The following is a 15,711-nucleotide window of genomic DNA, read 5'->3' on the forward strand; positions in this document are numbered from 1 at the left end:
TCCCAACCAGCTCTGAATTTACACGAAACACAGAAGCATTACCTAACTGTGTAACAATACTAGATTTTTCAGAACAGTACTGTTTTGCCAAACCCCATGAGCCCAATTGCCTCACTTGGTCCAGGATGACCACACTGAGCTCTACCTTGGCACTCCAAACCTTAACTTGTTTTGCAGAGGAAGACACTGCTGTGAGACATATGTTGCTTTCAAATCCTGTCTCATATCACAAATAATGAGAAAAGTCAGCCAGCCAGCATTCACTCAGGAGTGCTGTATGTGAAGCACTGTCCAGGTCTAGCTGAGAAACGGAGCTGTTAGCCAGAAGAGCAAACGTAGCACTCTCTTCCCTCTAAAAAAAAAATGATGAGACTCTATGTAGACACCAAGAACTCTAATACTACTGGTCTCTGCTCCAAAAAGAACATTTTAATTCCAAAGTACAGTTGGGCATTTTCCAGCACTGCAGCATTTGCATACACACAGTTCTGCATTTTGGGGTGCCTAGGTTTGAATGCAAACATTAGATATCACTGAGTATTTATTTTTCTGTTAAAGACCACTGCCAGGTTTGTTTTCCTTTTTTTTTTAAGCTAAAAAAAAAAAAAGCTTTGACATTTCTTGATCAGATAGCTTTTAATTAGAAAGTCCTTATGTATGTAGATATGTACGTGTGTATATTGATAAGACAAATATAAATATATCAGAAATGCTTTCTGAGGAAAGCTAAATTATTACATAGAAGTCTGACCACTGTAGTAATAAAAAAATGACTAGACTCTTCTGTGAACTTATTTTAGATGGAGTAAGGACAGATTAAAGAAAAATAAACCATATTTTTCAAAAAGAAAGGCACTTTTGAAGTCAACATTGTTCACTGCTGACACAGTTGCTTGCACGACACTGACTGTCTGTAGTGTAGCTTGTGAAGAACTGTGATGCTGCAGATTCTCTCCACAATTTGGCAGGAAAACCTGGCCAAGTCCTCTGCTGAGCCAGCTGTGTGCATTCCCTCAGTCTGCGTGAGCTGGTTACGTTTGTTAGCTGACTGCTCAGCACATTCAATAATTTTAAGTACTTCACTGCTCGCATTGGTAACGCACCATTTACTACCCAGTGATTTGCTGTGCCATTATCATCCACTGCATAAAGAAATCCAAAGGAGGCAGCACAGAGGTGATGCTGGCCCACCACGCTTAGCTACCAGCAAAGCAGGGGAACTTTGCATTTCAAAATGAGGCAGGGATTGCACAAGAGCTGAACAGTGGAGGGGAGAGGGCGAAAAGGGTCTTCAGCAGAGTGTTTCCCTCCTTCCACTGCCACAAAACTTTGGCAGAAACTGTAAGATCAAGCTTCTGCCTCCAGCTTGTATCTTATAACATCAAATATTAATTGACATATTTCCCAGAAAGAATAATTTGTACCCACTCTTTATCATCTCTGGCTTGTGTCACGTTGCAGAGGCCTGAGCTCATTCACTACTTAAAAGTGAACTTTGTGCCACCTCGTGGTGTGCCTGTCCTGAGATACTGCATTACTTATTCTGGTGTATAGAATCATAGAATCACAAATGGAAACGACCTGTAAGATCATCTAGTCCAACTGTCTTCTCATTACCATTGCTACCACAAGCTACTAAACCACATCTCGCAGCTCCTCATCCAGATGCCTCTTGAACACTGCCAGGGACGGCAACTCCACCACCTCCCTGGGCAGCCATTCCAGTGCCTGACCACTCTCTGAGAGAAAAAGTTTTTCCTCGTGTCTAACCTAAACCTCCTCTGATACAACTTGCGGGCATTTCCCTGGTCCTGTCCATTGCCTGGGAAAAGAGGCCAAACTCCTCTTCAGCCCAACCTCCCTTCAGGAAGTTGTAGAGTGCAATAAGGTCTCCCCTGAGCCTCCTCTTCTCCAGACTAAACAATCCCAGCTCCCTCAGCCACTCCTCATAAGACATGTGCTCCAGACCCCTCACCAGTTTCGTTGTCCTTCTCTGGACACGTTCCAGGGCCTCAACATCTTTCCTGTAGTGAGGGGCCCAAAACTGAACATAATACTTGAGGTGCGGCCTCACCAGCTGAGTAGAGGGGGATGATCACCTCCCTGCTCCTGCTGGCGACACTATTTCTAATGCAGGCCAGGACGCCATTGGCCCTCTTGGCCACTCGGGCACACTATCGGCTGATGTTCAGCCGAGCATCAACCAGCACCCTCTTTCTTCTTCACAATCATCTAGCCACTCATTCCCAAGCCTATAATGCTGCTTGGGGTTATTGCGGCCAAAGTGCAGGATCCGATACTTGGCCTTGTTGAATCCCATCCCATTCATCTCAGCCCAGTGATCCAACTTATCTAGATCACTCTTGTAAGGTAGTGCCTCCCTACCCTCAGGCAGATCCACACCACCTCCCAACTTGGCCTCATCTGCAAACTTACTGAGGGTGCACTCAATCCCCTCATCTAGGTCATCAATAAATATATTAAACAAGATGGATCCCAGTACTGACCCCTGGGAGACATCACTTGTAAAGGGTCGCCAGCTGGACTTCACTCCATTAACCACTACCTGTTGGGCACGGCCCTCTAGCCAGTTCCTTATCCAAAGAAGTGTATACCTGTCCAGACCGTGGGCAGCCAGTTTCCCCAGAAGAAGCCTGCGAGAGACCGTGTCAAAGGCTTTGCTGAAGTCTAGGTAGACTCCATCAATAGCCCTTCCCTCATCCACCAGACTGGTCTAGAGGGAGATGAGGTTGGTCAAGCACGACCTGTCCTTCATGAACCCGCGCTGGCTGGGCCTGATCCCTTGGACACCACGTACGTGCCATGCAATCTCACCCGAGATGATTTGCTCCATTGCTTTCCCCGGTATTGAGGTCAGGCTAACAGGCCTATAGTTCCCCAGATCCTCCTTACGGCCCTTCTTGAAGATGGGAGTCACATCAGCAAGCCTCCAATCCTTCGGGACCTCTCCAGTTAACCAGGAGCGCTGATAGATGGCCGAGAGGGGCTTGGCAATCACCCCCGCCAGCTCCCTCAGCACCTGAGGGTGTAGCCCATCCGGTCCCATGGACTTAGGACAGTCGAGATGGAGGAGAAGCTCTCTGACTGTCTCCACCTGGATCGCCAGGGGTATATTCTGAGTAGGGTCCCAGACTTTCAGATCAGGGTATAAAATGCCCAGCGGATAACTGGTCTGGCTATTAAAGGCAGTTGTAAAGAAGGCATTGAGGACCTCAGCCTTCTCCTTGTCCTCAGTGGCCACATTCCCTGCTGCATCAATTACAGGATGAGAAATATCCTGGTTCTTCTTTTGCCGTTGATACATTTATAAAAGGATTTTTTATTGTCTTTTACTGCAGTGGCCAATCTGAGTTCAAGTTGGGCTTTTGCCTTCCCAACTTCCTCGCTGCATACCTTAGCTACTCCCTTGTAATCCCCCCAAGTAGCCTGCCCCTTCTTCCAGAGGACATAGACTCTCTTTTTCTGCAAGTCTCAGCAATAGTTCCCGGCTCATCCACACCGGTCGTCTTCCCCTACGGCTCGCCTTACGGTACTCAGGGACAGCCTGTTCTTGTGCCTTTAAGATTTCTGTCTTGAGGAGCATCCAGACTTCCTGGACCCCTTTAACCTTGAGACGCAACTCCCAAGGGATCCGTGCTACAAGCGCCCTGAACAGATCAAAGTCCACCCTCTGGAAGTTCATGAAAGTAGTTTTACTGGTCACTCTTTTGACATCTCCAAGAATAGAGAATTCTACAGTTCCATAGTCGCTCTGCCCAAGATGGTCCCCAACCTTCACTTCTCCCATCAGCCCTTCTCTGTTAGCAGGGCACCACCTCTGGTAGGCTCTCCTACCAGTTGCATAAGGAAGCTATCTTCCACACAGTCTAGAAACCTCGTGGACTGCTTCCTCTGTGCTGTATTATATTTCCAACATATATCAGGAAAGTTGAAGTCTCCCATGAGAACAAGAGCTGACGATCGCACAACTTCCGCAAGCTGCTCATAGAATGCCTCATCCAACTCTTCATCCCAATTAGGCGGTCTATAACAGACCCTCATCAAGATGTCACCCTTACAGGCCTTCCCCCTGATCCTTACCCATAGACACTCCACTCTGTCATTCCCAACTCCAAGCTCTTAAACATCGAAACCGTCCTTAATATAAAGGGCCACACCACCACCCTTCTTGCCTTGTTTATCCCTTCTGAAGAGCTTGTAGCCATCACAGCACTCCAGTCATGGGAGTGGCCCCACCATGTTTCGGTCATAGCAACAAGGTCATAAGGTATGCTCCGCCCCAGCCTGCAGAGCATGAAGAAACACACTGGCATCTTTAAATGACACACCCTCCTGCTTCTGGGGCATAGGCATCCTCCTCACAGGGTTTTTCTTCAACCAAAGCTCTGAAATGAAGAGGATAACTACTGATCTCACCTCACAGAGCACAAAACACTCCTGACTTACTGTGCTCTGTAACACCATGGATCTATTAGCACAAGTGGTCACATAGAAATAAATAACTGCAAAAGCTTGGCAACACTTAGAAAACATGAATGCAGTGCATTTTTCTCACTGCCTAGCACTAATACTCTATCAGGGTATCACTGAGTGCTCAAAAGCACCTTTGCATGAGTACTGCACTGCAGTTCACTTGATTGTTCTGCAATACTCATTCTTACAATGTGGAGAAAAATAATTTTTATAATGAAAACTCTGGAATGATTTGAAAGGGCTTTACAGGAATTGAAATGGTTTACTACACATGCAGCACGTTACCATAAGGTGAATGCAGATTGAATAGAAAATTGGTCATAAGCAACCTTGCTTCAGAAGTTCCCTCTTGGCTTGATCACACTAGCATTAATTCTTATCTTCATAGTGCACAGTGTAGAAGGTGTTGGCCTGTGGCTATCAAGAGATGAAAGCACAGATGAAGCACTGATAGACCACACCATGTAAGTAATATGTTCTTGGAAATGAAATGGGCAGGCTCACATTTCAGGAGTGTCTCAAGTTAAATTACTTAGGCCTCTACAAAACTATTTTTCATGAAGAAAAGTAAGTGGCTAGAAAAGAAATGTCACAGTACACTTAAAACTTTTTTTTTAAACATAGTAGCTTAAATTTACCTTTATAATTGTAATAATATATACAAATCTGTATCTTTGTATCTTTGTATCTAGATCTTCCCTTGTCAATCACTCTAAACAAATGCCAAACTATAAACTGTCAGCAATGCAGGGCATTTGCGCACCATGAAAAAAGTCATGTGAATGTGGAATGAAAATAAACATTCAGAAAATAAGTCCCAGCTTGCGGAAGAATTTCAGAATTAATAATAGATTATCTTTCTGCTTGGTGGTTAGAAGTGTGACCAAAAAAATCTAACAAAAGAAACAGCAGCCTTCTGTAATGAAAAATTCTTCAGGAATTGTAATGAATAATCTGTATGGGAAAGACATGATTTGCTTAGGTCTGTCATTTGGGATGTGTTTCCTCCTAGAAGTTTCCTACAGAACATTAATAGGAACGTCATCCTCAGGAGGTTTTATTATTTCCAGGAATTGCTAGATGTATAACATTACAGTGAATACTAAGAACTTTTAACATACAAAATGGCATTTTTTTCTTCCTATAGTGAAAATGCATTTGTGAGCCAGGGCTAATTAAACAAACGTTTTATCAACCAGTACCCCAGATGTACTCTACCCGATTCAAGTACTTGTTTCTTGGACATAGGAAAAAAGTTGCAGTGCAGTGACTGCCTAACTTCAAGCACATCAGAAAACCTGGTTTCTCCCTGGGAAATACTCAAGTGCTGAAAGCCAGCAGAATGCCTGAGTGCTTGGCTGACTGAAGCACACACACAACAATGCAAACAACTAACATCAAAGAACCTGATTCTTGCACGCAAGCGGTGTCAGCAGTCTTAGTAGAAAAACAGAACTGAACAACAGCTACAGAATCAGATACCTGTGGCAATGCAAAAGGTTATTATATGCAGACTCCAATCCACTTACCAAAATACTCTGACTTTCCCCATCTTTCTTTCCTCAGCCAGCTATTACCAAGACTGAATATGCACTCTTGTTAGGGTGCAACCCTGGCCTTGCTTTGCAGTCGCCACTGAGGGCACCCCCCCTCAAAGTCTGTTCATCTGCCTTAACATCTGGGTAACATTCAGTGCACAAATTATAGTGATGTATGTAAACAGAGACAAATATACACAATCATCACCACTAGTAAATCCTATTCAAAATACTTGGGAAAAAGCAAGAAGAGTTAACATGCACTTCATTTGAATTTATACTGGAAAAGTCACAGCGACAGAAAATATAAAATTGTCAGAAAGCAAGCAATTCCTTTAAGACTCACGGCAATAACACAAATATAGAGAGAGCTGGAAAATGCTCCAAGCTCAGCTACTTAATTTTGTTGGCAAATGTTCTTCTGGCAGCTGCTAGTTGCTGGCATGTTTGCCCCCTTCACTTTAACCACACAGAAAGCCAGTGCCTGTTTAACTCCACCATGACGAGACCAAGTACTTGCAGTGTCTTCACAGCGCTTGCTTTTAACCAAGCTTTTCCAAAACATTCAGATTTTCTGCTGGAAGTTTCCTATTCTTCAACAAGTTGTTGTTGTTTTTGAGAAGTTTCTATTACTTGTTCTTTATATCTAATTTAAAGTTTCTCTGAAGAATGACATATCTACCTTTATAACGAATGGGAGCCAAACCACAGAAAAAAGTAATAAACACCCAACACTGGGACATGATACTTGCAAAGGAGAAAACCTTTTTTTGTACACCAGAAACTCTCAGTCCTTGGTTTGGGGAAAGCAGCACCATCTGAAGGACTAAGCACCAGTTGCCTGTCATATTGAAGCAAATCAATTAAGCCTGTTCAAATCTGGAAACCCATTCCTTGGCATCAACACTCACAGAATGCACTCATTATAACTCACAATCCTCTCAAGAAGTAATAACGCCAGCTGACTCACGGCATCAGGAAAAAAAGGAGGAGGAAAAAAGCCTCTGAAGGAGCATAAAACAAAGATGGATGAAAAACATATTTCTATGATATGCAGTTTTTACAACATTTCATAATCTCTTGAAATTCAAAGCTTTTAATTTGGGTGAGAAAAAAATAGACTTCCTGTTTTTCTTCTGAAGAAACACATTTCAACACAAACAAATGTGCTGTCTTTCATTAAATGAGCCTTCCACAAGACCAACTCCAGCAAACCCAATGGCAAAGTTACACCTTCATTCTCTTTCAGATCTGAGGTCTTTGAGGATATCCAGATACTTAGTGGAGTCCACCTCTGTTGCTTTAAGCAAGTCAAGGATTCTGAGCAGCTACAAATGCATCTGATGAACCAATATCCAAAAGTCCTACCCTCCTTTGTGCTCATTACATGGCTCCTTTCTGACCACATTTTTCACTGGTGTAAATCCAACCCCACAATCAAGTAGGCAAAGGAAGACAGAAAGAGTAAAAAAAAAAAAAAAAGGAGTAATAAGAGGTTTACAAAAAGTTAGGACAGAAAGCAAAGAAAAGTAATTTCAAATACATAATGCAGAAAAAAAGGAAGTATCTAAAACACAAATTCAAAATGAGAATGGTGAGTCAGGCAATCAGCTCCGGCTGTGTGAGGTATTTCTGTTACTGTTTTACTGCAAAGCATTTCCAAACCAGTCCATCCATTTGTGCAGGTACTGTTTCAGTAGGACTAAAACTTCCTTTCTGCCTTGACATAGGTGAGAACTGGCCTGGTGGAAGTGTCTGTGCTGCCACGAGCAACCTACCAAAAACTGCCTGCACGTGAACTGAGCTACAGAGGAGATACAGGAACAAGACACTGCATCAAGCTTTGGAGAAAGTGGTAAAAACAAATTAGAACAGAACTTTAGACTACATCCAGCATAAGAAAATCAAGGAACACAGGAAAACTTGCTGTGAGACAAGCTCAAGACAGCAACAAAGAGGAGGTGAGCATATTAGTGCAGTCATGAGGTACCTGCAGGGTGCTGATTCCCATAGGAGAAAAGAAAGATTCTCAAGGAGAGGGGAAAGTATTTCTTTACAGGGAATGGACTTTATCTAGCAAACCTGAGCCTTTGAGAATTAGGATATGCAATGCACAAAGAAAGGATTCTGTAAAATTTTTCAATGGTTTACAGGTTCTTTTTCAGGCAGGTTACATGTAATCTACAATCCATAGTCACTGTCAAATGATGGGAAATGAAAAAAGGAATTATATGCATTTGTGTAGCTCCAGCACCAGAAAAGACTGGAGATGCAAAGCCATCCTGAGACTTCTGTCTGGAATCAGGGAATCTCTTCTGAAAATGCCCTAAGGCAATCTGGATACACTAGTTAGAAAACCCGCATAATGAGCAGAAATAGAAATACAAAATGACACATGTAAATAAATTTCATTAAATAGAACCACAGAAAGAAACAATGGTATAATATGGTAAGTATAAATCCAACACAAGTAATCTACCAATCATTTACAGATACCACAACTCCCTATTTGTTTGGGTTTTTTTTTTTTTTTTAATATCTTTGTAATCTTCACCAAAACATACCACAGAGTGAAGAACTTCACTTCTTTTTGGATAAAAATGTTTTCTCCAACAGAACTAGGTGTATTTTTAAATACATAAGCTCAGGTTCTCTTCCAACATACTAGTTGGCATCAAATGACAAAAAAAAAAAAAACTTTTTTGGTGACAACTAATACATCATAGTATGCCTGGAAAAACAGCCTTAATAACTTGGGAATTTTCAGGTGTAGTCTAAATGTCTCCATATCAATTACTTCTCTTTAGAATGAAGTTGGAAACTATAATAGATTATTCCAATTTGGTCATTTGTTATATCACGACTAAAGCATTCTCCAGTTTTCAAAAATATATTCATTAAAATATTTGCAAGAAATTCACCATTTGTTTCATTCTCTTACTTTTACATGCAGCAACCCAGAATGCCTAAACTACCCACATAAACTATGAGAGAAGATCATTCCAGACTTAAAGCAGATCTTTTTATAAAATAAGACCTGTAATCTTGAATTAATTCCTTATTCCCAGTGACACCAATAAAATTTCTGTGAGACAAAAATGCATGAAATAGACCTCTTCCATGTCTGTGGCGATCCAGAGATGATTATCTCTTTTTGTAGCTGTTCAACTGCAACTTGTCTTTCTTGCCAATTCTAGGCAACTGACAAACAGCACTAATACAAACAAGATCTTCTTGTTTGCTAAGAGCAGCAATTGTTAGACTTTTTTTTCTCTTCTCTTTCCTTAAGTGCACTGTTACATTTATTCACAATCAAACCAGTGTTAAATTCTTGTTAATTCAAGTGACATCATAAAAATACCTTGCAGTTCTGTGCGTGGTGGAAGTCTTTGATCATACATACCTCTGAAAAGAAAACAGACAGGATGACTAGGCTGATCCAGTGAATTACTCCTGCAAACTGTGAAGCACTTGAAACTGCAATTAACACAATACAACGAAGCATCATTTTAGTAGCAGAATGCAACTTAAGTTTAATATCATTAGTACTGCTACAACTTACATGTGGATTAATCTTTCTTCTCTAAATTTCATAATGGAAAAACCAGAAAAGAAGCAGGATGTAATGGGACATGTAATTCCAGACCTGTCAGCTGTTCACTCTAATCCAGATCAGCACGTTAGCAGCTGCAGCAGCTTTGCATTGGGTCATTCACACATCAGACTGCTGGTAAGCAGTGACATACATGTCTGTTACTGCTGCACACACTCACTCCATGCATTGTGTTAGTATAAGATGTGTGATTAGATCCTGCCTACCTGCAAGTTCAGTTAGAATGTTGTAAGGAAACAATGCTTCATTATTCCCACATTACTCTTTGTATTCATTCTTTGATAATTAAGCTCAGAAGACCTGTAACTGTCTGGAACTGGTCATTAAGAACTAGAGCTTTAAAGCCTACTTCTAATCATATAACTAAGGCTCTCTTTACAGCAGAGATTGTCCTTATGGGGTTAAATCAATGTCTTGAAACATGGAGAATTTCTCAAGGAATTTTACTGAAATTCTATGTTCAAAGTGCCCTTCATTGTTGAAAGCCCAAAGAGTCCAGTATTTGAACTACTGAAAGTCTTACTCTGGAGGTCACATACTCCAAATTAAAAACGACAAAGAAAAAAACCTTCTTTCTTTACTTTAGGGCATTAGTGAGTCTACCTTTCCTACAGCAGATGGATTACAATACTCTGTGCAGCCCTGCTGTTTCAGAGAGTCATGTAACAGCAAAGTAATCAATGACTCTGTGTGCATAAAAATGTAAGATTATGGCAGAACTCCCAAGAATTTCCAAGAACACGTATGGCATGCACTAAACCAGGCATCTTATTTTAAAGTTAAAACTGATTAAAATGGAAAGAAGAAAGGAATGTAGAAAGAAATGAAAATACAAAGAAAAACATCAATGGGCTGCTGCTGGAACTTACACAGCTGAAGCTCATGGGGACTTGATGTGAGAGGGTTTTCTGCAGTGCACTAGAGGAACTACTTACAGATGAAACAACAGGAAAATGTAGCATATATATCTATCCCAAGACACTGTCTTTATAGGGCAGCATAAAGACAAGAAATAGAAACCACCTGTAAGCTATTTTTCAGAGATGCTGATTGACATATAAGGCTCCAGCTGCCCCTTAGTGGACAAAAAATATATAGCAGTAAGAATTTTGAAAGAAAATCAATTTCTGATGGAGGAGTGTGCTGGATCCATTGCCAGACAGCGTGCAATCAAATTGCCAGTAAAACAGTAAATCTGTAAAAGTCTTCCAAGCCAGAAGCTTTTGTTAAAGAGCTGAATCACCATGCCATACTCTGGCTTTGTATATTTGCTTCTTCCAAAAGATTCCCCTTTGTGAAAGGTCTACAAAATGAGAGAAGGCTCTTCTCCAAGAGGTGCTCATCCCCCACTCTGTGGCAGCTTGGATACATCCTGGGATTTGGTTTGAGGCAAAGCATCTAAAAGCTGTTCAGTTGCTACCTTTATCAAAACAGCACCCCACATTTATTTTATCTTATCCTTTAAAAAAAAAAAAAAGCAGCTAAAAGCCAAATAGTTTTCTTTATTTCACATTTTGCTTATCTGGTGCTATGAGGACAACGTGAATACAAACCCAGCTTTTTAGTTATGAAGACTACCATTCAGTATAAAAGTTAAGTACAGCTAGCTTCAGTCTAACTCCTCCTTTCATTTATACTCAAAATGCGTATCTGGAGGACAGGAATGAAGAATGCATCCTGACAAATGGCGAGTGGCCATTATAGAAGCTTGTACTACCAGCTCTTGCTTCTGATTGCTGTTGTCGTTGATGATAGCTTCCTGGTAGATACAAACAAGTTTCTGCCAGGTGCAGATAGCAGCTGCTCCCTGCGTGGTTTGGGCAAGCCCTCAACCCGTTCATGCAGAGACATCACTGCATCTCAGAACTCATTTTCCTTGGACAGCTCCAGACAGTCAGACAGGACTCTGATCCAGCAACCAGGTAGAATTCTGTGCAGCCTTTCAGCTCCACGGTTTTCAGGAAGACCTGATGCCTTCTACAGAAATATCTGCTGCAGTTGACTGCAGGAAGAGGACTAAGACGATTGCCTCACTTGCTCTCCCCCAGAACTTCTGAAGACAAAGGGACAGCATAGTCTGTTTTTCTGAGTACAGGAGTATGGGTTGAAACTTGCCAAGTTCAAAATACTTGCATCACATGATAAGACATTTTGTTAATGATGCCCTACACATTTGCAGACCGGGTCTCCATTACTGATACTGACAGTTCTGTGTGTGGCAAAAGTGCAATAAAAATATAAGCAAGGTACTTTCAAAATCACACAGCCAGAAAAATGGACTTTTCATGCAATAGTTTTTCCACAAAAAAAAAACTCAAAGCACATTAAAATCTCATTTAAAAGAGAAAAAAGGCTTCCTAAATAGTTATCAATAAATAGTGGATTAGCATTTGTTATTACAAACAAAATTGCCATAACGTATCCTAACGCACTGCTCAATTTCACATAGAATAAGAAATCATTATAAATTCAAGTTATATATATTTTTAAAAAGCATGATAATGCCCTAAATGCTCTTTACCACTTCAAGGTAAGCAATGTACATTCCTTGTACAACACAACTGCAATACCAAGCATCATCAAGATAACCTTCATCTGATTTTAACCAAAATAGGAGGAGTTCAGCTTAAAAAAGGCAAGAAGTGTGATGAGTTGTAACGCAAAGTAGCAACACAGAGCTACATCCTCTCAGGTGCTGAGAGAATCCACACAGACAGGGCAGGGATAGCAGCCTAACAGTAAAATCACCTGACCTGACCAAGCACCTGTAGGTCACATACAAGGTGCAGGCTGCAGAGTTTTTAAGAGTATGACATGCACCAGATACAAAGAGGAGAAGTGGGCCCTGAAAAATAGTCACCTTTTTGGAAAAATGAATGGTAAGAAAGTAGGTGCTTCCAGAAGAAAGTCTTCAGAACTGTATTAGAAGTCTAAAACAAATCAACAGAAACAGCTTTTAAACTCTTGGGCTCCACACAAAGAGACAAATCTATATATAAATATAAAAATACATCTCAGTATCTACTGAGTACCTCAGTAAATGCAGTTCCTCATTCAATTTTTAAGGACTTATACCCCATAATTAGCATTGTTGACTCATCTGAAAGCTACAGGTTTGTCCAAATGATGGGCTTCCCCATACAAAATGGTAAGTTCCAAGAGACTGCTGAAAATAACAAATGTAATGAAATGGTCATGCTGGTAACTGTGTGTGCAGTATGGACAGACAGGGCTGTGAAGAGGGGCAAACTTAGGCAAAATTGTGGAAAGACAGCTCAGTCACTTGAAGGGTTTATAAAATGGTTGCAATTATCAATCAAGTTCCCTAACGTAATCTTATTACAATACTTATGCCTTACACTGCAAGCTAACTTCACTAATACCAACAGAAAAATAATGACAATTGCAGAATGACAGAATAAAAACTATGCTTGCCTATTTTGAAGTTGCCATAGAGGACACCAGACTGTGACTCTTTCATGCTGTGCATTCTTGGAATTGTCTGAACCTCATTATTGACATTTCAATATATTTGTGGGGAGATGCTAAAGGCTAGTTTACAACAATTAGAGGGGAAAACGTAGCTGGCATTTGCAATACAAACCTGTTGTGAACACAAAAAGCAAAAAAAAAAAAAAAAAAAATGGAAGAAAACAGTAGTAGGAGAAAAAAATCAACATGAAAAATTGCACTGTGGAACCTGTGTAGAGTGAATTCAGATAAAGCAAAACTCAACTTAGGCAGTTATTGGAATCACAGTATATTAGAGTAGAATAATAATCTGTAATATTTCAGCACGCCACAAGATAGAAAACCATAATTTCAATTCCTACCTACCTCAGTAGAAATAAAAAAGTAAGGAAATGCCATGAAATAACCTAGCATGTTCTTCATATCTGTCTCTCCAGGTGTATACAACAAGTATCAAGGAGATTAACAGTACATATGACTTTTCTCCTTTGTGTACGGAGTGTGTCTGACCTAAAGGACAGACCTTTTCAGGTACCAACATGCAGATACCTGCAGGTACACTCTGCTCGTATCCTCTGAAAATGTGCCCTATATCAATTTGGTCAGCAAAATAGAGAAGGGACTGACTTCACTATACCAGGGTTCCACAGACACAGAGTTCTTGCCTAGCCTACTAACCATTTATATGGTAGGGAAAAAAAAATCCTCACCAATCTCCAACCCACCCCTTCAAAAGCCTCCCAACAAGTTAAGCCCTTATTTCATTAAAATAAAAAAAAATAAAAAAATAAATCCTCCTACTCACACTGGAGAAGCTTTATATCTATTAGGAGTTCCAGAGTCAGAAGAATCACCACCAACACTACACAGGCTACCAGGAAACTGTTGAGACTTGCACTGAGCAAAAATCCCTGCCACACAGCTGCTCGTCTCCCACAGCACGGTTTTAGCCAGTTAGATCTAAGAAAAGAAAATTAAGAGGGGGAAAAAAAAGAAAAGAAAAGAAGAAGTGAAAAAGGAAGAGAGCTACAGAGCAGTGGACTCAAAACAATAAGTTCTGCTATTACAGATACTCATCAATACTGCACGTAGACTGTTAGACTCACTCACTGGTTTCTTTACTAAGGTTGGGCCATTTTCCAAATGATTACAGTGTTAAATCCTGTTTGCATTCGTCAACTGCATGATCCACTTTAATAAGCATGGTTAATTGCAACTGTTACACAGGCATAACTTCACCCTGGGGATCAGTTGTGTCTCAGCTTTAACAAGTTTCCCCAACCCTCTTGAGTACACTGGTACTCAAGTGTCTTCCAGTGGTCTGCGTAATGCAACACTGATTATCATATAATGCTTTTCCACTTTCTTCCTGTCTCTCTATTTTTCATGCACCTTGATTTTGATATACATGCTGCAGCTACTTATCTGTGGTAAACAAGACATAAAAGGGCTCAGCTGTTCAGTTAGAAGGTAACGATGTTTTATAACAGATTATCTGGTATTTAATGTTACGGTCTTGCACCCTTTTCAGGTATGAGACAAATCAGACAAGAGCAGCAATCAGTTGCACATTATGGAAAAGAAAACAGGATTTTGGAAAGCACCGAAGAGTAGTTCAGATACTCCATAACCCAGCCTATACTAGCAAACAGTAGACGGCCAAAGTGTCAAGCAACTGGCTGGGGCTGTCTAGTCCATCTATTTTGAATAAGCCAGCAATCTATTTGTGCACCAGGCTAAACAGAGGTCTCCTTGTTTTGGAGGAAAAGAAGCATCAGGCAAAGTGAAGGGAGCTGCGCTATGCCACTGGTTTTAAGGGTCAGAGAGCCCTCGATGGCTTGCTTAGTAGTACAGACATAGACTATCAGTTCCAAGGTTCAAATGAACCATGAGAAGAAATTAAAAAAACAACAACACAACAAACACAGCTATTACTTCAACAACAAGTAATACTACTTGCTGAAATTACCATCCACAACAACTCCCTGTTTTCCAATGTGTGTTTACAGGAGCGATGAAATTTAAGACATCACTTGGATCAGTACCAAATCTGCTATAATTGGTTTCAGCATCAGCTAATAACCACCACCCAGCTAAGAGCACAGTTCATTCACTGTAACACCCAAGCTCTAGTTGCTAGAGCAGCTTTAAATCTTCGCAGAAAACTATTACTATCCTGGTTCCCACTTCCATAAGTAGCTGGCAGTCACCATCCTCTGCAGGGTTGTCAGAACTTTTGGCTCCAACCAAAACCAGTAGCTGGATTTCAAAAGAAAACTTGTTTATTGCAGGGAGAGAAACTGGAAGAATTCCTGCTGAGTACATCTGTGAGGATGAGAGCTCTGGAAGGAAGCTGATGAATCAATAAATGTTTTACCAGCACTTTCCTAATACAGATACACATTTTAAAATGGGTTGTTGAAACTTCCTGCTTTTTCTCTTGAAAATACTTCTGTCAGGAATCACAGTAGCATGTTGTTCAGAAATAAAAAGCCCATCCTGATTATTTTTTTTCCTTCTAAAATTCTCCCATAGTTTACTACTGATATAGTATTTATTGTATCACTTCTCCTCATAGCATTTTGTAATGTTCCT

At 40.7% G+C, this 15,711-nt stretch overlaps 1 protein-coding gene across 3 annotated transcripts in view; it reads right to left on the minus strand.

Moving 5' to 3' along the window:
• The window catches only part of TMEM266 (transmembrane protein 266), a 48,489-nt gene that overhangs the window by 19,373 nt on the left and 13,405 nt on the right, over positions 1-15,711 (minus strand). For 2 of the 3 annotated variants that reach the window (XR_002118894.2, XM_031555299.1), the window contains exons 4-5: positions 13,922-14,076; positions 9,394-9,509 (exon numbers count right to left, since the gene is read on the minus strand). Coding sequence is in view for 2 of the 3 variants with exons in the window: in XM_031555299.1 (XP_031411159.1) it covers positions 9,394-9,509; positions 13,922-14,076 (271 nt within the window). In the remaining variant the exon portion in view is untranslated. The remainder of the gene's footprint in view (positions 1-9,393; positions 9,510-13,921; positions 14,077-15,711) is intronic. The other variant, XM_031555300.1, reaches the window with a different exon arrangement.

This window comes from Meleagris gallopavo, chromosome 12 (assembly GCF_000146605.3).
Source record: "Meleagris gallopavo isolate NT-WF06-2002-E0010 breed Aviagen turkey brand Nicholas breeding stock chromosome 12, Turkey_5.1, whole genome shotgun sequence".
Taxonomy (NCBI): Eukaryota; Metazoa; Chordata; class Aves; order Galliformes; family Phasianidae; genus Meleagris; species Meleagris gallopavo.